The sequence below is a fragment of the Tiliqua scincoides genome, chromosome 1, assembly GCF_035046505.1.
Source record: "Tiliqua scincoides isolate rTilSci1 chromosome 1, rTilSci1.hap2, whole genome shotgun sequence".
In the NCBI taxonomy this organism is placed as follows: Eukaryota; Metazoa; Chordata; class Lepidosauria; order Squamata; family Scincidae; genus Tiliqua; species Tiliqua scincoides.
Window position 1 is genome coordinate 20,932,094 of NC_089821.1, and position 22,608 is coordinate 20,954,701.

The 22,608-nt window shown below is 44.0% G+C and overlaps 1 protein-coding gene and 1 pseudogene across 4 annotated transcripts in view; both read right to left on the reverse strand.

Annotated features, from left to right (window-relative positions):
- RAD51B (RAD51 paralog B) overlaps positions 1–22,608 on the reverse strand; it is a 354,598-nt gene that overhangs the window by 144,985 nt on the left and 187,005 nt on the right. For 3 of the 4 annotated variants that reach the window (XM_066633331.1, XM_066633322.1, XM_066633340.1), the window contains exon 10: positions 17,272–17,350. In XM_066633331.1, coding sequence (XP_066489428.1) covers positions 17,272–17,350 — 79 coding nt within the window. Of the gene's footprint in view, positions 1–17,271; positions 17,351–19,938; positions 20,013–22,608 lie in introns of all 4 variants that reach the window. The other variant, XM_066633348.1, reaches the window with a different exon arrangement.
- LOC136638156 (5S ribosomal RNA) lies at positions 8,044–8,163 on the reverse strand (annotated as a pseudogene).

Genomic DNA, 22,608 nt, shown 5'->3' on the forward strand with positions numbered 1-22,608 from the left:
AAGGGGAATGCAAAGTCACCAAAATGGTCCCAATTCGATGACCATGGAACTCAACAAACGCTCCAGAAGGTGCCCCCCCCCCCAAAATGTAGTAAAAAGGATAAAAACAGAGACTTGAGCAGGTAAGGTGAAACTTTTTTTTTTTGGTCTTGTAAGCTAGGTGGGTCCTGATAGTGTGTCATTTAAAAAAAGTGGGTCCTGGTGCTAAAATGTTTGGGAACCACTGCACTAAAACAACAGATAATTGAATTTTGACTTCTGTGAGAAACGCAGAAGAAATACGGAAAAGACGCAAAGAATATAGGAAGAGCTTGTGACCAATTTTTACAAGAGAGGTGGATGGAGAATCAGGAAGTCTATAGGTCAGACAAATTAGGGAGCAAGCAGGTGAAGAAGAGCTGAAATTTCAGCTACCAAAATAGTAAGCTACCATTTTGGATGGCAAGTCAGTACTTTGTTATTATTTGCCCATAAAAAACTAGAACAGGGATTCTTAACTGGGGGGTATCCATACCCCTTGGACATATGGGACTCAATCTCTGTACAAGTTGGATTATATTAATATGAATTGTGGCGTTCTGTCCCTAGCTATCCATATGTAAAGTAAAACCAAGCTAAGAACATCTTTTTAAGTCATACCGATACCCAATAGGAGTGGTGATGTTGATTTTGACAGCCTGGAGAAGGGTGTATAGGTACATATTGGGCAATCCACTGGAGGGGGGTCCGTAAGTGTAAAAAAATTAAGAACCCCTGAATTAGAGAGCATCTTTTCCTTTACTGCACATTTTTTCTAATTAGACCCAAATCCTAACCCACTTTCCAGCACTGGCATAGCTGTGCCAATGGGACGTGTGCTGCAGCCCGCAGTTGGGTGGTACTCATGGAGGCCTCCTCAAAGTAAGGAAATGTTTGTTCCCTTACCTTAGAGCTGCATTGCCCTTATGTTGGTGCTGGAAAGTGGGTTAGGATTGCGCCCTTAGACTCTGACTAGATCATGAAAACATTGTTCAAATCTTTCCAAGTTTAGTTCAATAGGCATCACTCGCATCACTCATACTTGACTAATCAGAAATTGGTAAACCAAACAAAAATGGAATGAGGAACAAAATATAATCGTACAACATGATTTAAAGCTCTTGGAGATATATGAAAAAAGAGCGGATGTCCCAGCAGGCCACAACACTGACAAATCACTTATCTTTCATTATTAGAGCTTCCTGCGCAGAGGAGAGCTTTCTTCCTAGCTAGATGGAAAGCACTTCCTTCAGCATTTGTTGACGGCTGTTTCAGAAAGATCCCCATCTCCGAAAGGCTGTGTCCCTGTGGTACAGGGCAGGTTGAGACAATTGAACATGTCATGTTCTGTTGCCCATTTTATCAGGGGATGTGAGATAAGTTTATTATCCCCCTGAGCAGAAAATTTTAGGTTTGTCACAAATAGAAATGGCCAAGAAACTTCTTTCAGGTGTTAATTCTCAGCTTTTAAGGCCAACTGCAAGCTTTTTGGCTGCTACTTACAAAACCCAGATGGGCATTATTAATAATGAGAGGAAATTTTAATTGCTACTCCTTCTTATTTGTTCGTAATATTATGATGGCTATTTTATTGTATTTTAATGTTGCATTTTAATGCTGAATGTATTTTAATTGAAATTTTAAATTCTGCCTGCTGTAGGGCAGTACTGTGTGTTTGTTTTTGCTGGTCTTTGACTGTAACATACATACACATACTCCTTGATTCTATGCCAGCTAAAGAGCCATCATACAATCGAGCAGCGCCATTGTGGGGCTACTGCCCTTAAGAAGGGGATGAAAGTCCCCTTCCCCTGTGGAGTCGCCAGTGGCTGCCTGGCGTGATCAGGATGCCATGGCAGCCATTGACACTACGGCAGTCCCGCTCGCTGGGCAGCTCAGGTTTGGACTGTTAGTCACTGAAGGGAAGCATGAGGACAAAACATCTCCTTTCCTTTTACAGATAAACCCACAAGTATAGTGGGTTTTTTTTAGTTGGCATGCTACTGTTTATTATTTCATCATTTAAAAAAAATATAACCATCACCACGAGCCAGAGAAATGTGAACCTTTGTTTCTTGGCCAGTTTAGAAAGCAAAGGACAACAACATGTGATAGATGAAAGGGCTGGATGAGAAAGGGTTCTAATGAGCTTCCTCCTGAATCATCTCTCTCTCTCTCTCAAAGGATGTCCCAGAACACCATAGAAACTGAATGAGGAATGAAAGAGGAGCTGCAATCTGCCCTGAATGAATGGGGTGCTGAAATTGTTCATTGTATTCCTAGAGTTCAGTAAAGCAAGTTTAACCCCTTTTCAATGGATGGATTTGATTTGTGTACATACAGTGGTGTGCAGACATTTCCTGTGCCTTTGGGGGATACATCAATTGGGGTTGCCTCTGCCAAATCACGCAGCTGTGACCAGCTAGCGGGCTGCCTCTCTCTTTCTCCTGTTCAGACTTGGTGGTGGAATTTAACTCATTTTGCACTCCATTTTCCAAGAAGCAGAATCTGGAGCTGCTCTCATTCCCTGTTATTGACTGTGAGTCCCCTCAAGAGAGTGAAAAATTTTTTGAAATGAAAATGAAGCAGACTCCCTAGTGGCTATATCGTTTCATCTTTGTAGTATTAAAATCCATGGGAAATTCTGTGTTGGCTGTTGGTTCTTCATTACCTGAACTAGCAAGTTTTCTGAGCAATACTTGGGGAAGAAGGAACTGGGATCATTTTCCCCCACCAGCACTACCCTAAGATAGGAAAGGTCAGTGCTGACAGTTTCCAAAGAAATGCTTTCCAATCATTTCCAGTATTTACCACAACCACACTTCTTCCTTTACATACAGGTGGGAAAGCATTCTTGAGCATCCACAGGAAAGAGTAAATTATTGAGAATGTATGTATTCTTGCTGTTTGCTATGGCTTTCCAACCTCCATCAGTTCTGATATATTAAAGAAAACCTAAACTAGCATTATAATCAATTGGCTACAACCCAATCCTAAAGTCAGTGGCTCTGCTGGGTGCAGTGGCACCAAAATGACTACCACTGCATCCAGCAGCACCGCCAAGGCTGCCAGAGGTCTCCTTGGGGGAAGGGGGTTTTTGTCCAAGAAGTCCACAATGGGGCTTCTCAAGTCTGCACCGGCTATTTTGCAGAGCTCCGCCATTCCCACCCCCACCCTGGTTCCTCCCCAGTTCTTTATGGCACATTTGCGACACCCAGCACTGGCACTGGAGCTCAGAGTCAACATTGGCCCTGTTTAGGATTGGGCTCTAATTCCCTCTGCAAGGTAAAGAAGAGTTACAGTCTTATAGCTTGTAAAATTGTAGCCACCTGTATTCTATATTCATATTGGGACGCGGTGGGCTCAGTGGGTTAAACTGCTGAGTCGATGAGCCTGTTGACTGCAAGGTTGGCAGTTCAAATCCGTGCGGCAGGGCGAGCTCCCATTGCTTACCCCAGCTCCTACCAGTCTAGCAGTTCAAAAGTATGTAAAAATGCAAGCAGATAAGTAGGTAACACCTCGGTGGGAAGGTAACATCGTTCTGTGCACTTAGGCATTTAGTCATGCTGGCCAGATGACCATGGAAACTATCTATGGACAACGTTGGCTCTTCGGCTTAGAAAGGGAGATGAGCACCGCGCCTAGAGTTGGAAAAGACTAGGCTTAATGCCAGGGTTGAAACATATTCATACTGTTAAGAGAGCAAAAGAAATTCCAGGCTCTATTCTTGAAGAAGTCGTCACGAGCAGGTATGTCCAATGAAGCTAGGCGATCAAGAAGTTCCTTTTCCTTTGCGATAATCCAAAGGATTCCTATCATACAACTCTCTGTGACTAGACATTTACATAGATTCAATACATTTAGGCCTTTCTAGGCAGAGGAAATTGCATGTTAAAATTCTGTTCACAGGTAGCCCGATCCTATTGGCCACCCCACTAGCAGAAGTAGTGTTCTGCCAATGCAGACTGCCTTATGGCAGTCACAAAGCTTGCTCCAGCAGCTCAGAGGCATGTGCTCCTGGTGAGCTGACAGAGAGGCATGAGCCTTTCCACATATGCCAGTGGATCACCAAGGGCCCACCAATGCAGGTAAGATGAAGGGAAGGTGGGACAGGGCAGAACAGGGAGGGGGCAGTTCAGGTGCAGGAAGGGGGTGGGTTTGGTGGCAGCAGGAGTTGCCAAATCCCAACCTCCTTCCTGGCCCCGATCTTACAATGCGTGTTCTTGTGGACTTGCACCAGGAATTTCATAGGTGCAGGTCCAAGTAGACCCCCCCTGGCCGTGGAGGCGTACTTCTGCGTAAGGGAAAAGATGTTTCCTTAGAGAAGACCTTCCCAGATATTCCCTTCACCAGCTGCGGGAGAGAGATGATTGGACCCTAAATCACACACACACACACACACACACACAAATGCAAGTATTACTTTTTAACTTTAAGAATTTGAGAAAAATAAGGGAGAGGGGAAAGATTGGGAAAAGGGGTATAGTACATAATTATCAAAATCCTGCCCCCTTTTTTGAAGCTAGTTCTTGCAAATATGCAGGAACTGGTGCTGTATCTAATTGTATGTGTGCATGCACATGTGTTTCTTTCCAGTGTTGGGAGATTATTCCCTCAGCCATGAAAGTATCCTGACTATCTCTTCATTTTATTTCTTTGGGAGTGCCCAGATGGCTGATATGTATCCAAATATTAAATGATTAAAGAAATGAGTTAGATCTTGTGGATAAGGTAATGTTTATGCAATCTGCCACTTCTTTCCAGACTGGTGAGATGGGAGGCCAGTGCCAGAACATATGGACAAAATTAGCCTGTGGCTTGTCATGCTTCCAGTAGAGATCATTTGTAGGCAAACTCAGTCTTAAAAATGTATTCAGGGACCAATGAACTCACAGCAAAACTTTCTGCTGAATTAACCCAAGTCGCTTATCAAGAGAAGCCAATTTAACTGATGTAAGAGAAACTTCTTCTGCACTTGTATGAGGTTTTAATCCCATCTGTTCACTCTATTTTAACCTTAGATGATCTATAACAAGTTTGATGGCTTCCTGTATAAATCTATAGATACTCGCTGCAGAGTCAGATAAGGACTGTGACATGTTGCTATTATCAGTATTGCCATGCTGTGGAAGAACTTATGCTATACACTCACCGGAGCCAATTTTAATAATTCTCATGAGAAAAGGAGATACTTCTTGAAATAGATTATTGTGGTTTTGTCCACCTGTTATTGGAAAGCAACAATTGTTTGGAGATTAGAAACAACCTGGATTTATTATCCCAGGACTGAGGATTAAGGCCGCAATCCTAAGCAACTTTCCAGCACTGACATAATGGCAATGCAACTCCAAGGTAAGGGAACAAACATTACCCTACCTTGAGGAGGACTCCATAATTTCCCCCCAACTGCAGGATGCAGTACCTGCCCCACTGGCACAGCTACGCCAGTGCTGGCAAGCTGGTTAGGACTGCGCCCTAAATCTTCCTTTTTAAGCATCATTTATGCAATAAAAACATTAATATATTGAGATCAAATCTGGGCAACGGAGGCAGTATCAGACAAATTTGAAAAAATTAACACAAACTGGAATTATCAACTTGTATATGGAGGTGGAATTGAAAAGCATTGTGGATGGTGAGCAGTAAACTTCCTGTTAGTGTTCAATCTAGACTTTTCAAGCATTCAGGCTGCTTGCAGCCTGCCTGCACATCACTATAAGCTTGCATGCTTATAATGACCTGTAAAAGGAAGAAAGGTTTTCACTGTGATAATCCTTCAAACAATGTTAATGGGTGCAGGGGAGGAGGCACAGAGATTAGGTATGCATGGTTTCTGCAACTGTGAGGTCCCTGGAACAGATCCTTTGCAGATTGGGGGGGTGGGCATTCGTTTTGCAAGTTGCCTGAATCCATATGGAAACAGGTACACTTGAGGAATGTAATGTTGGTTGTCATAGCCCATGACAAAATGTTGATGTCTAAGGGCGCAATCAGTTAGGCAAGCGCAAGTCCTTTGCCCTGGCCCAGGACGGTTGCAAATATTCTGTTTGCACCTCCTCGTGTGTTGGTTGGGGTGGTGCAGGGACATGCGCTGGCCAACGGAGGCTGCATCCAGACTCTGCAATGATGCGGGGAGGGAAGGTTGCATTGGCCGAGCTCGGCTGACACAGGGGTCTGATGTGGGTGGGGAGGAGGTTGGTGGGAGGCGTTCTGGGACGGGGGGGTAGGCAGAGAGCATTCTAGGGGGCAGGCAGGCAGGGAGCGGGAGGCAGGGCTGGGACCAGGCAGTTATGCCGGATCCCAACCCCATTCCCTGAGCAGTGCAGAGCGGTGCAAGTCCATTCTCCTTGAACTTCCATCACCTCCTAAGGTGGTGCAGGTCCAAGGAGATCCCCTGGGGCCAGTGGCGTCACTAGGGTTTGTGTCACCCAGTGCGGGATGCCAGCGTGTCACCCCCCATGCAGTGGGTGGGGCAAAACCCCAGCTGGTGGGCGTGTACCATCACTCTGCTCCCACTGGTTTTCTGGCTGTACCTTTTGATAGAACAAAGATAGAACACATTCTGCATGAAATTACGCATTGATTGATATATAACATGATGGTAGTATTCCTCCAAACTGTGATTTTAGTTATTTTGGTCACTGGTGGTGTCACACAGCCCCAGGGTGTCAACGTAATAACACCTTATTGCAGCAGTTCTCAAACTTTTAGCACTGGGACCCACTTTTTAGAATGACAATCTGTCCAATACTCACCAGAAGTGATGTCATGGTAGAAGTGACATCATCAGGCAAATTAAAATAAATAGTATGAATATAGTATAAGTATAAATAAAGTAAAACAAATAATTAAATAAGCAGAAGCTAGCCCTGTTCCACCAAGTGAATGTCCTCTGTAGCCTGTCTACAATAACACCCCCCTTCAAAATCAGTAAGGCTTTAGCCCTACCCAGTGCCCAGTTCAATTTAAGAACTTCTGTTTAAACCAGATCACTGTCAGGATCCACCTGGCTTTGCAAGTCTCAGAAAAGTTCACCTTATCAGCTGAAGCCTCTGTTTTGATCCTTTTTACTGGATGAGGAGGCTGCCTTCTGGAGCATTTGTTGAGCTTCAGTTCCATCAGATCAGGATCATTCTGGTTGCTTCACATTCCCCTTTGCCTGGCCTGACCACCAGCTAAGGCATGTTTGCTTACTTGAGAGTAAACGCGACTGTGAGGCTCAATAGGGCTCAATACATTCATCTGTGTGGAGGCAGGGACTTCTTTCTCAGGTGTTTTTTGGGGTTGCATTCATTGGATCAGGATCGTTCTGGTGTCGTTGGATTCCTCTCAGCCTGCCCTTTCTGAAGGACTAAGTCACGTTCGCCTACTCGTGAGTAAAAACACGATACAACTCAGTTTCACTTTCCATAAGGCTTCATGCATTTTTTGTTCTCTGGTTTTTTGGCCATAACGTTTGATAGAAATGACTTATTTCACTCTGGTTTTTTGCATTACATTGTGCTTGATGGTATTACTCCTAACCACCGCGATTTTAGTGTGTCACCCCCCGGTGTGCATCACCCCCCCAGTGGGCGTCACCCGGTGCAGCCCACACCACCCGCACTCCCCCAGCAACACCACTGATTGCGGCTGTGGTGGCTTACCTGGAGTAAGGAGAAAGTTTCCCCTTGCCTCTGGCTGAGCCAATTTTGGCCCCAATCTTTCACTGGATACAGCGCAGGCCCCCTGGCCTGCCTGTTCCAGCACAAAATAGGATTGTGCTGCAAGACTATTAGTGACAGTAAATTGATCAGTTTCCTTCTCAACTTTTATTTTTAGGATCCAAACAGGGCAGCAAACATCTTTTTAGTCTAAAATAAAAGTAGAACTGAGCCAGAACAACCTTTTGAGTTTCATTTGCACTTTGGTTACTTACCCAACACACCTCTGTTTTTCAGTGTGCTTTTGAGAAAATTTCTTCTTTTCCTTTTCTCCATGTCCTAGACTGGTTGGCAACCTTCAGTCTCGAAAGACTATGGTATAAGCCTACAGCACCCAGTATTCCCAGGTGGTCTCCCATCCAAGTACTAACCAGGCCTGACCCTGCTTAGCTTCCAAGATCAGACGAGATTGGGCATGTGCAAGGTAACAGTTGCTGCAGTATAAGGAATAATGCAAAAAGCCCCCAAAGCTGATTTTAAAGCCAGTGTTAGCCTAGTAGGACACTGCTCAGAGATGATTCTGAGTTTTGGGAGCAAGGGAGCTGTACAGTCCCAAAGCTGACAAGCTTCACCAGACTGAGCTGAAGGTTAGATAGAATAGGCAGAGCTGGGACACAAGTTGGAGGAGGTCAGCTAGATTCTGCATAAGCCTTGAGCTCAGTTGCGTTGCAGAGCTTCCTTGAGCTTGGTCCAACATCTCAGGGATTGTGCAGTAATTGCTCTGAAGAGTTTCCCTGAGCTCCATCTTGTCAGTAGCTCGGACTCTGCACAGTTGTCTGGAGCCTTAAAAAGCTTTTGGGGGCTTTCACACAGCTCTGACTAACTTCTGGTTAGTCTCTAAGACCTAGGTGAAAAGGAAGAGAGGAACCTTAATTTTAATGCAGTTTATCTCGCAGTTCAACAAAGAGCTTTCACTCATTAAACATACAAATTTCTACCCACAAAGTCAATACGCACAACGATTCATCTGAGCTCAGAATAAAAGAGAAGTCATGAAAACATTCCTTTTTGTATTAGATTAGTTTGTGAAACTTGGTATTTAAATAAATTTTGGGAATTTGGGGCTGGTCCAACAAGTCACTTAAACACATCTTGATTTCATCTGCCAGTTATATAACCTGGACGGCAATCCAGACTGTGAAGGAGAGTAAGGAAGTGCTACAGTTTGAGTAAGTTCTAGTTTTAGCCAGGGCAAATGTTTAGGGATACTTTCCTTGCAGTACAATCCTATCCCCCTTCTGCACTGCTGGAACACATGTTCTACCAGTGCAGGCTGTCACAAACATGCTATAAAGCATTTTGCAAGAGCAAAGAAGTTAGTAGTGCCAGTGGGAAGACCTGAGCTGTCTCACTAGTACCAGATCCAGGTGGAATGCAAACTGGAGAAGGTATGGGCTGTTCTGAGCAGCACAGAGGTGGCAAAAGGGAGGGAAGGGGGTGTAACAGGGTGGGGGGAGGGCAGCAATGGCGGTGGGTGGATCAGGTCCAGGGGGTCAGGGTCAGCCGTAGTGGTGCATGCCGTATCACATTCCCCTTCCTGGGTCAGATATGTCAAAATGAAGCAATGTGGAATTGCACCAGCTCCCTGGTGTGGGGGAGGTTGGATAGGACTGGGCTGTTAGTCATACTTATTCATAACATAGAGGACAGTATTTCCCAAATTGTGGGTCGTAAACCACCAGTGGGTCACATCTTGATTGTTGGTGGCTTGTGAAACTGAAACTGAGAAGCTGATAGCTGAAGAGGAAAATGCATCAGCCCTACGGAAAGTGAAATTAAGCTGCACATGCATGGTTACCCACAAGGAAGTGAATGTGCCTCAATTCACTTCAAAGGGCAGGATGAGAGGAACACAGTGCCTCCAGAATGGTCTTGATCTGATGATTGCAGACACCCAAAGAGACTCAAGAAGGGAGTTCCCCACCTCCATGCTGACAAGGAAAATGTACTGAGCCCAGTAGTGTAGCTAGAGGGTGTGTAAAGCACTAAATTTTTCAGGGAGCATCACTGCAGCATGCTTTGACCCACCACCTCCCTTTCGAATGCCTCCATTTTGCTCCCCCACCCAGAACGGCTCTGAGGAGGAGGGGCCGCTTGTGTGCTGTGGTGAGACTCCCTGCAAAACTTAGTACTTTGCACCCCGTCTAGCTACGCCACTGACTGAGCCCTATGGAGAGTGAGACTGAGCCACGTGCACATTTACTCATGAGTACATGAATGTGCCTCAGGGAAGGTCAGGTGAAGGGAAAAGTAAAGCCACCAGAATAGTCCTGATCTGATTAACATGGAACTCAACCAATTCACTAGAAGGTGCCCTCCACCATAGTGAAAAGGATGAAAACAGAGGCTTAAGCAGTTGGTAACGTGAAACTTTTCATTTTAGCTTGTAAAGTTAGGTGGGACCCAATAGAGTGTCATTTTAAAAGGTGGGTACTAACGCTGAAGAGTTTGGGTACCACTGATATAGAAGGACTATTATGGGGCAAAAGAGGCTATCTTTTGGCAGAGTAAGAGGCAGAGTAAGCCGTATGTGGAGTTAACCTACTATATAAGAACAAAATACCTGAAGAAAAAATGTTGTCCTAAAAATGTTTTCTGGCACTGTCCTCTCTGTTATGTTTGTTTTGATTACTGAGATACACATTAGCTTGATCATAGAGGCACAGCTGAATTCTACAGACACACAATAAGGCAGGAGGTGTGGTATGGAGGCTGAGCTGTTGCCTTGCCTGAAAAAAAAAAATGGATAGCATCCTACAGAAGCCAGTCTGAAGCTTGGCTGCAGCTGCCTGCGAGAGCCTGGAAAGTGCAAGGATGGATGACAACTGTACTATGAAGGGAAACACTTGCAGAAACGGAGGTTCTATCAGATTTTCTCACGGAATAATTCTTGTAAAAATCTTATTGAAAAGTGGATTTATGTTCACACTGCCACGTAAACCACCTTGAGTCAACTAAAAAGGTGGTATATAAATATCATAACAAATAATCTTCTGCTGGATGACACAACCGCTGGACTAGTTCACTGTTGCTGAGAACCCAGATGAGAGAGACAGCAAGCAGCCCTGCACCTGTAAATAATTTGCAAATACGAGGGTCGCCCAGAAAGTAATGCACCACATTTTTTTTTCTCAGCCTACAGTAACGATACAAATGTGAAACTTTAGATATACATTATTTGAATTTTCAGGAGTGCGCACACAAATTTTTGGTTTCTTCAGACAGATAGTGTAGCTGCAGCAGTGTTTCGAAATGGCGTCTGTAAGTGATGTACGTTACAAGCAGCGTGTCGTCATTGAATTTCTCACTGCGGAGAAAGAAACTGTTGGGAACATTCACAAACGTTTGTGTACAGTTTATGGAGAATCTGCAGTCGACAGAAGTACGGTTAGTCGCTGGGCACAGAGGGTGAGGCCATTAGAAGCCGGTTCAGCAGAGCTCCAAGATTTGCAGCGTTCGGGGCGGCCATCCACAGCTGTCACACCTGAAAAGACGCAGCTTGCTGATGTGCTCATTCGCGAGGACCAACGCATAACGACTAGGCAGTTGGCGCTGAAGCTGTCAATCAGCAAAGGAAGTGTGGATGCAATCATCCGTGCTCTTGATTACTCAAAAGTGTGTGCACGATGGGTTCCGCGCTGTCATACGGTGGACCACAAATCTCTCAGGAAAAAACATTTCTTCTGAGTTGCTGAAACGTTTTGAAGATGAGGGGGAAGCGTTCTTGTCCAGGATTGTGACAGGTGATGAAACCTGGGTTCACCACTTTGAGCCCGAAACAAAATGACAGTCGATTTAATGGCGTCAGCCTCAATCTCCACAGAAGAAAAAATTCAAAGCAACTGCTTCCGCCAGTAAGGTCATGATCACTGTGTTTTGGGACTGTGAGGGCGTCATACTCATTGATGTGATGCCAAGAGGCAGCACCATTAATTCTGAAGCTTATGTGAAGGCATTAACCAAACTCAAGAAGCGCTTCCAGCGACTTCGGCGCCATAACAACCCAGGTGAATGTTTTATTCAACATGATAACACTCGGCCTCACACAAGTTTGAGGACTTCAGAACACATCACTAAACAGGGTTGGACTATGTTACCCCATCCACCCTACAACCCTGACCTAGCTCCCTCAGACTTCCACTTGTTTGGGCCATTAAAGGATGCCATTCGCGGAAGACATTTTGAGGATGACGAAGAGGTGATTCGCACAGTGCAGAAATGGCTTCGTGACCAGAACAAGGAGTGGTACCAACAGGGCATACATGCCCTTGTGTCTCGCTGGAGGAAGGCCATAGAACTGGATGGAGATTACGTGGAAAAATAGGGAGTGTAGAAGAAACATCATTCTTTCTTGTGTGTAAGTTTCATTGTGTTCAATAAATAATTGTTGAAGAAAAAAAATGTGGTGCATTACTTTCTGGGCGACCCTAGTATTTTTCTCCTAATAAGCATTAGAGTTATGAACAAAATATACATATATTGTTTTATATGACTGACATGCTCCAGCCCACCATGAGGTTGTGTGCTCAAAACCTAATTTGAGCTACTTTTCCCCTCCCAGGTTGTGAAACTAAGTTTAAAAAAACAAAGTTAGGTTTCCCCGCATGCCTCCCCTCCTTCAATTTGTCACTGTGCCCAGCCCCAGCTCCTTCTTCTAGTGGCACCCTCTCCTAGCCAGCAGGGAGAAAGCAGGAGGAAAGCCACAGTGTGCTGAACAAGTGAAGCTGCAGAGAGAGACAACATACCAGTAAAATGCAAGAAATTTTTTCTAATATTTTTGAACAGTGGCTGGTTACTTTTCCCCACAACTTTTCCTGTCCTCTTGTTTCTTGGTAAAGGACTTGAGTAGATGCAAATTCTCATCTGGAAGAAAACCCCATGGATAATGGGGGCCCACTGTACACGAGTTCCTCAGAAGCTTATGAGGGATCCTTCAATTAGAAAATGGCAGAGACATTTCTCTGAAAGACACAGCCTGACCACCACTATAAATCTTCCTTTGCAGTGTGTAGCCACGGGGTGGCATTAGTTGTGTGGAGCACATACTCAGTTTACACTGGCTAACAGTCAGAACTAACAGGCCTGGGTCAGTATCCAGCATGATCAGTGTATACCCCACTTGGGGGTTCCTTGGCAGACATCCATGGGGAATAGATTCCCTTAGATTTTCTTGCTTCAAAGCCATTTGCACTAAAGTATGTTGGTTTGCCACATCGCTGGTATTTAAAATAAATATTTTCTACCTCCAACAGTTTGTGTAGCATTCAAGAGCCTTAAAAAATTTTTCCTCGGTAGAATAAAACTAGTTCATTTTGTTCACATCTGAGTAACTCCAATAGATAATTTCTCACACACTGACTTTATCCAATAACTTTTTTTTAAGTCAATCATTTCAACCACTTGGTTCTAGCACTAAATGCAGATACAAAAGTGTTCATGGAATCATGAACTTTTGCAGAGTGCTCTGCCTATTACAAGCTGCTTTGTCTCAGTCATAGCTACTTCCCAACCTGACATACACACTTCCTCTTTCCGTTACTCATAGACTCTCCTAACATGGGGGTGAAAGTGGACCACTTTTTACTCATATCCCAGCATTAGAATCAGCATCTGACAGGTCAGAGAAGAATACATTCTGACGACGCAAGTGTGTATGAAACAGCTAGATTTCAGAGAGACTTCCCAGTCTTGAGTGAGCCTCATGCCTCTGACAGGAAAATAAATCTTTGAATCGAGCACACTTGGCCTCCCCAGAAATAAAATTGGACTCCCCAGAAATAAATATGAATACAGAACCTTATTACTGTTTTCACAAGCCATGTTTTGGGATTTAATAGAAATGCATTTTTATGTAACATTGCAAGTTCATGTGGAAAATTCTGGATACTGGCAAGAGGCACTTACTAATGTGTAGATGTAAGCTCTTGATTTGTTCCTTTATGTCAATGACAATACTCCCAACATTAGAATTTTAGACTCTGGATTCTCATACATTAGGAACTGTTTAAGACTTTTTCGGGCCTGCTTATCTTTTTCCTTGTTCACACAATATACTTGTGACATGGTTCAAAATCTAACTCAACCCTTTGAACCAGCCATCCTTGTCTTCAAATTGTTGAGCAGCATTTCTCAAGAGTGAAAGCTGTAATAAAAGAGCCACTGAATAATTGGATTCTTTTCACCACTGAGCACTTCAAGTTTACAAAGGCATAGAAGTCTCCCACCACAGTGCTCTTGGGCAGCTTGGCGATCTTCTAAAATGATATAAGAGGTGCAGTTTTCCTTTCACCGCATCTTACTAAACCATTTTCTGTGCTTGTACTGAGACCATAAGATCCAAAGAGACCACGCAATAGAGCAGCAATTTACATCAACAAAGAGGATTTTGATGCACTCCTCCGAATGAGGCTGCATTACCATGTTAATAGCTTTTTCACTCTCAGTCTTCCTTTCCCTAGGACGCTGGAGACTTTTGCAAATGAAGAACAGTTCCGCTTTCCATTTTAACTGTAACAATAGCAGAGGAGCTCCTTAAACTGCATCAAATAGCAGTCTGTGAAATCCCTAACTAGCCATCCTCTCTGCGGCTTTATTAAGGACCAGGCCAAAGCAACATAAGGGGGAGACCTCCTTGCAGCCCTAGCCCCACCTACTAACCCCTAGGGATGGCAAGAAGAATTGCCCACAGAGCTACTAAATCAAACTCCATACGTTTTTTTTTGCTTCCTTCCTGTCCTCCACAATGAAAGAGGCTTCAGGTATGTTTTCTAATATCAGTCTGTTTATGGCCTCCTGGTTAAACAGAGCTATGATGGGATTTCCCCTCCCCTCTCCCCCTAAGCCTCATTTTTCAAACAGCTGTTGTTCCTCACCAGTTCCCACACTCATCCACTTGTTCCCTTGTCAAATACTTTGAATGTGCTCTCCTCCTGACACTGACTGCTTCACACAATAATGAATGGAAATGTTGCTTCTGCTGTTAGCCTGTGGAATAGAGCCCATTCATTAGCACTAAAAGTTTCTTCTACCACCAGCATAGATACTATCCTTCACCTGACACCTCTCGGCAAGCTTTCCTTCAGAAAAAGGTTCTATGTGGGCTGTGGCCGTCTTTAGCAGATGCAAGTAACACAACCATGGCCCTATTCCACACACACTGCTAAATGCAGTAAGATCAGGGCCAGATTTGGGTGTTGCACATTTCCTCCTTGACCTGAGCCCTGTTCCTCTTGCCATTATCTGTATTCTTAATAAAATATAAAACAATCACATACAATTTACAGTACAATATACAATAGGTGCATATAGATACAGAGTCCTGTGGTGGGTCTCCAACAGCTCTCCAACAACATAGTACAAGCCTATGCATGTCTACTCAGAAGTAATTGCCACTGAGTTCAGTGGACCTTACTCTCAGGTAAATGTAAATAGGATTGCAGCCTCAGGCACTCTGCTTCTCCCACCATGCATGCAAGGATATGCCTAAACAGGAAGATAACACATTTGAACTTGAGATCTCCTTGGTCTGTCAATCTGTTCCCAGAAAAAAGGAAGTATTTAGTCTGGATGGTTGGGGAGATTTAGTATGCAAACAGATTCAGGATATCTCGGTTTCAGCACTACCTCTTACAAGCACTGGGAGGAGTTTGGAGGATGAAAGCAAGTCCCAAGGCCCACTCTTGATTTCACTGCACACAGACATGAGCAGGTGATGAAATTAAACAATATATATACAGGTAGAGCCTATTTATCTGCGTTAGTTCCGTTCCACGACTCAGCGCAATTAACAAAAAACAAGTTGTGCTGAGTCCATAGAGCAAATAGGCTGCAACCTGACACTTCCAGTTGGAAGGAAACTAAGGCAGCTGTTCTCAATTCCCTCCCCTCCGTACTCAGCCCTCCTGTTGCCAGCTGTTCTGCTTCTTTCACAGTTGGAATGGTGAGCTTGCTTGGGAAGCCTCTGTGTCCCAGATGGCCTCCCAACAGCGCTGCAGGTTCTTCTCCTCCTCCTCTTTGCTGCCGCCGCTCCTGCAACCCTCCCAACCACCATCATGGAAACTCCTCTGCCCTGGAGCATTCTGGGACTTGTAGTCCAGCTCTCTGTTCACTGTCACCTGTCTCTCCAAGGCTTCCTAAGAGCCTGCATCATGGGGGGGGGGGAATTTAGCAAACACCCCCTGGGTTTTTTAAAGCAATCCCCTCTCCTCCCCCCCCTCACCAGCTGCCCGGCTTCTTTCACAGGTGGGATGCTGATCTTTTAAGAGTCCATTTCTTAAATGGACTCTTGCATTTCTATGAGCATTTCTACTTGGAAGTAAGCCCCATTCCAGTCAATGGGGCTTACTCCCAGGAAAGTGTGGAGAGGATTGTGCTATAAATCACGTTTTGCTTGGTGGGAAGGCTTTGTGATAGCCTGCACCATGGGGGGGGGGGAATTCGGCAAACACTCCCTGGGTTCTTTAAAGCAATCCCCTCTTCTCTTTTAAAGCAATCCCCTCTGTTGCTATGGCACCTGCCTGTGTGTGTGTGTGTGTGTATGAGTGAGTAAGTGAGTGAGTGAGTATGAGTGTGAGTGAGTGAGAGCTCCACCTCCACGTCCACCTCGCTGCACGTGTTCTGGCTACAGAGGTTCTTGCCCCCCTTCCCCTCTTCAGTTGCTGGCTCAGGGGCTCCAGGAATGTTACTGTTCCTTTGCAAGGGGAACCTCTTCCAGGGCTATTCCCTGCCTGGGCAAGGTGGAGCCTTCTTGCAGTGTTTTGGGCAGCCTGGAAATGGAGCCAGATGACAGCCCAGGGCAAAGGCGTGTGTGACATTCAGTACCCTACCCCAGTCGCCTTGAGACAAATCCGCAGATAAAAAATCCATGGATAAATAGGCTGCACCTGTACATGATCGTAGGAGCTTCCACTACTCTGTCCAGCTATAATTTTACTAGGCCTCACAAATGAAATACTACATTTCCAATGTTCATAATGAACCAGACTCATCGAAATGTGCAGAGAAAGTCCACATAAAACACATGTCAGAGATTAACCAAATGTTCAGAAGAAGTACATGGTGCAACTCTTCTAAGACAGTGGTACAGGTTAAGTATACCCCTTACCCGGAATTCCAAAATACAGAATATTCCGAAGTATGGAACTTTTTTCAGTGCCAGTAAGACTTTTTTTTTTTTTCCAACTTTTGCCTAAAGTTAAGTCTGGTAGTCTAACATAAGAAAGACTTCACTAAAATCATTTAAAACATGGATTATGTATTCTGGTTTTGCAGGTGGCTCACAGTAGCATGCAGAGGGAATGATCATGACCTGTTCAACTATTAGGATACAAAGATGCCACCTATTTTAGTTTTGCATAGCTGAATACACAATCCTCTCTCAAAAGCAAATATACTTGCTAAGAAGGTGATACAAAAACACATTAAAGACTTCAACAATTTTCTTATCTCAGCTTCATACTTCAATTCAATCATTCAGTAAAAGCTGAAGTCACACCAACCTACCTGAGATCCAAGAGGAAGAGCAAAATACATTGTTGCATCACACTCTTACCTTGGAGAACCAAACCGGAATTTTCAATTGTGTATAGAAATGATGCAAAAGGTGCAATGGGGGATTTAGCAACCAGAAGCTGCAGAAACAAGAAAGATAAGAACAAACAAAAGAAGTGATGATACAGTCATTACAATTCCAGTTTGCAGAGAAACCAAACCACCACTGCCATTCTAGCATAAATTCTCACAACAGTTCCACAGTGGGTGTATGCAAACACAACTGGGTGATAATATGTATTATTTCCTGAGGTTCAAAATACTGATTCAAAGTTCCATGCCATTTTAACATGCGTTTTCATTCAGTTGTCTATGCTTATGGAATAGGCCATACTCCTGGCTGTTCAGTGTGTTCCAGATCATACAGAAAGAGAAAAGATGGACTGTGGCAAAGAAATGAGACCCAGCATGGAGGTTTTAGCAATAAGAAAGGTAATCTTCCCCCCCCCCCCTCCAAAAGCTAAAGCATGTACCTCTATTGGTTTTATATTCATAAAAATACATGGTACAAAATACAAAATGTTGCATTGTAAAGCCAACATGAGCACCTTTCATCCTGAATAAAGGCAAGCCATTCCCACCCCACCCCCTGCATTGTGATCTGCACAGAGAAACTTCAGAATTGGCTAATCATAGTAGTTCATGGCAGAACTCACTGCTGCCATTTTGAAAACATGTCTACAATCCAAATTTGAAGCAGATTTCCTTATTCATTTCTGCCTCCAGGACGAAAGGGAAAAGAACTAGAAAGCAATTTCCCAGTCTGTGGTTTTCACAGCAGCATTTCCAGCTCTGTAGCCCTAAGGGCACTATTTAACAAGGTTGCTGATCCAAAGCACATTCTGGTACTTTTCAGAGTTCTGTTTCAATTACAGTAATGTCATACCCATTTTGCCCATGCTTAGAAAATACACCAGGCCTTACTGCTTTCTTTGTTTTTTATGTATGTATATACAAGCATGTTTAAAAAGTACCCAAAAGGCCTTAGAATAGCATTGTCAGGACCAATCATCTGCCCCAACATTAAAGTTATCCAGGAATGTATCTTATAATGCTTCTCAACACTGGGTCATGAAAAATTCTGTCACTGCTTGTTGCTCATCATTAAATAACACAGTTTAAATGTGAAAACTGTGAGATTATTAGTATCATAGCAAGTAGTGACCTGATGTTTAAAGATGCAGTCCACCAACCAAAGGGTCTCCTGACCTTGAAGGGCAGCTGAAGGTATTAAGCTCTACTGAAACTACTGATGCAGAGTCCTATGCAGGCACCACTTACGAGGCAATATCTTAAAGCTGCTACAAAAGGCAGCACTCAGACAGGAGGAAGAAAGCTTCGTAATGGTACTTTATAGGCCCATATTTGGGGATAGCACATGACTGATGTTACACTTTATATACAGTAGTTGGGTATGGGTGGTGATTACTTAAAGCAGGGGTGGGAAACATTTTGGCAGGAAGGCCACATCATCTCTTTGACACTGTGTTGGTGGGTCGGGGGGGGGGGAAGAATTAATTTACATTTCAAATTTGAATAAATTTCCATAAATTTTTACATAAATGAATACATTAGAGATGGAACTTATATGAATAAATGAATTTTACTGAGCTTATTTATAATACACATGAGAATTATAACATAGGCATGTAGAACCATATGAGAACTATGAACTGTTTGCAACACATCTCTTGCACTGTGAAAACATACAGACAAAGCCAGAAACACATGGAAACATAAGTTGTTCAGAGGTAAGGGGGGTGGTTAAAATAATGTCCAGAGAAAAGCAGAAAACACATGGAGACTATGAAAGGCCTTGCTATAACTCGGCCCGCAGCTCAGGTCTGGTGGTTGCGACACAGCAGACACAGACCAGCGCAGGCTCCAACAATCTCTGACAGACCAGAGGCTCACTGGAGATTTGGGGCTCCCTGCGGGCTGGATTGGGAGACCATGAGGGCTGCAAATGGCCCCTGGGCTTGGGTTTGCCCACCCCTGACTTAAAGAGTTTTGAGAAATTAGCCACATTCTTGCCATACTGCTTTTCGTACGTTGACTGGTTAGTTAGCATAGGCAGCTGGCTTCAGAACCTGAGAATCGTTATAAGCTCTGGTTTTTAAAAACCTATCAGTTAGGCGTCCAAATAGGATTGGGCCATTCAAGTTCTTTTACACTGGATATCACTTTCAAATAGCTAGGTATTGTCTGTCAAATAGGTAAAAGGGAGCTGGGTTCGCTTTACAGTAAAGGAAAACATGTGAGGGTATGCTTTAAGGTACATCTGTAATAATAATAATAATAATAATAATAATAATACAGGTATTTATATACTGCCTTTCTTGGTCGTCAGATTTCTCCTCAGACTTTATTCAAGGTGGTTTACATTGGCAGGCTGTTTTAAATTCCTGTAGGAATTTTTACAATTGAAGAAAGGTTCTATCTTTCAAGAACCACAACATCTGTATGCACCTTTCCAAGTCAATTTCTGTCCTGATTTATCTATAACATCTGCTGGCTAACGACTGAGGTACAAAACTAAAAAACAAACATATAACATAGCAAGTACAGCCAAAGAATGCCGGTTTGGTAACCAGTGTCAGTGTTTTGCTCTGAGTAATGCATCACTAGGAAAGCCATTTCAGGATGCAATATAAACTCAGTAACTTACTTCATGGAGCAAATCTGCAAAACAAGCACTTTTGCTTCCTTGGCATAAATCACTGTTCTTCCTGAAAAAAGCAGCTGGAGAAAGGAAGAATGTGTCAATATCTAAGGCTGTGATTTGTCCTCACTGAAATAGAGTTCTCTTTCTTGCATTTAACTAATTGAGATGATGCAGCAGTCTTCACCCCAAAGCAGGAATAACACTGTCTTGGCATGTACTCTATATCTGGGATTTCATGCTGCTGTAAAGGGATGTTTCATTTTTACTATACTGTCAAAGTCAGAAGAAGAAACTAAATTACAATCTCCTAGAAATAAATGCTTCCAGTAATTCAGTGTTTGAAATGAGAAAATTTGCTGCAAAATTCCCCGATGCGTTACTTTTTAGGGTCATAGCACAGTGTTTCTCAACTGGTGGTACTTGTGACAGTGTCTGGTGATACACATGGGACCCCCAGACCCCTGCTGCCTGGTAGTGAGAACAGCAATGCAATGTGACAAGTAGCAGTAGGAGGAGCAGTAGTTGACCAGCAGAGTTCCAGCGTGCACTATTTGCATGCTTGAGAAAGCCCTCCTGTTCACCCTGAGCCTCTTATATGTGTTTTTGCATCACACCTGGCCTCTCAATCCAGATGTACTGGTGATGACATCATTGTCAGTTACTTCCGGTGGTACTTCCAATAGGTGGACCATGCAAAGTGATACAGCAGAAGACAAATGTTGGAAAATGCTGCTATAGCAGCAAAAGTATAAAATATAGCTTCCAAGCAATAGGTGCGTGGCATTATAGATATGATTGTAATATCTAACGAAGCCTCATTTGCCCTGCATAAGTCTTTAGAGGATCAACTCTGAACAGACACCATGCCACTGAAACACTGTGTTTTAGGTAGTGACAACTGGCTCGATATTCTCATGTTCTGAGAGAGCTGGCTGGGTTGGTGCGAGAACACATGCTGGTGCACAGAGGCCACATCCAGCCTCTGTGCCACCCAGGCCCAGTGAGTTCGCATGGGATGAGGGCACAGGGAGTTTGGGGGCGCTTCAGGGTGGGGGAGGGAGGGCAGCAGGCAGGCTGGGGGGTAGACCAGGTGTGGGAGAAGGGCGGGACTAGCCTCCGCACTTAGGCAGCTAGACCCTAACTCCCTTCCTGAGCAGCCCAGCATTACACCAGGCTGCTTGAATCTGCGCCAGCGATTCCAAGTAGCCCCATTGGGGTGGCTGGGGCATTACTCAGGGTGAGGGGACATTCTTACTCCGAGCTGCACTCCTTTCACCTCTTAACTTGCTCTGGATATGGTGCAGGCCACCTGGCCTGCCTATTTCAGCACAGGTTAGGATTGGGCAGTAAGGCAGTTTTCACTATTATTGAATTGTAGTTTGGCACATGGGAAAAACGTACTTGTGGGATCATATTAAAGGCTTCTAGGTATGCACAATCTTCTTCCTTACTAGACAGTAATTGAGATTTTGAATTCAAAATGTGCATGCAGCTGTGGGACACAGGAAGGCTTTATCCAACAGAACTGCTTTCCGTAAGTCAGTTGTGTCATGTATCATTGATTCCTGCAATTATAGGCCTGAAATCCTCCAAGCACAATTAGCGGTCACGGTGTACTATTACTGGAACTAGTGAGAGAAAAAATAGTGCATCTAGTATCCTGTTTGCTGAGGTATGCAGTCACACTAATTGATATGATTCAGTTGACATGCCCATACAAACAAGCATGTTATCCTGTGGCATACAGCACAAAGAGCTGAGAAGGGCTTTCGAACGCCGCATGGCTGGTGGCACTGCAGAAAATTCAAAGGCCCCAAATCATTCAAACACAGTTCATACAGTGAATATAACTGAAACATTTGTACAATTACCCTAGGAATTTAAACCGAATCATATATTTAGAAATGTCATAAGGTCTAGCCCTGCTGAACTGCACCACTTCAGACTGCCTGTAGGGGGTGTTTTAATTGTGTTGACTTGTAAAAATGTCCCTGCAAATAGAAAGTGAGCATGTCAGGAAGAAGACAAGGCTAGAACCCTGCCCTTCCACAAGAGTTTCAACACGCAGGGAATTTTAATATGAGGGACCACACAATTCCCTAAGCACAAGCTAGAGTAGAATATAGGTGGAGCCTGTTTATTCGTGGACTTTACACCCGCAGATATGGGTCAACACGGGTCCCTGGAGGGCTTCCCCGGGCCTCAGCATGCATGAAAAGGCATAAAAATGTCACTTCCGGGTTCCTTCTGGAAACTGGAAGTGGCTTTTTTGTCTCTATGGGCCATTCTGAAGCCCGTAGAAGCAGCGGGTGGATGCATGCTGCCTCTATGGACTTCAGAAAGCCCTCTGGAGGGCTTTGGAGGGCTTCAGGGGGCAAAGATTGCAGATTTCATTATCTGCAATATTCAGTACCAGCAGAAGGTCCACGAATGGATCCCTTGGGGATACCAAGGCCCCACCTGTAGTACCAGGTGAGACGCATCACTAGTTATTTTTGAATGTGTAGTCTGGCTCTTAGAATTTTCTATGAATGACAGATAAACTTTTGCATTTCTACTCAGAAGCAAGCCCTACTTTGTTCAATGGAAATTACTTCTGAGTAAATACGTATTGGATTGTACTGTTGGTCTAAGAAAGGACATTTAATATCAGGGTCAATTTAATAGTGTTTT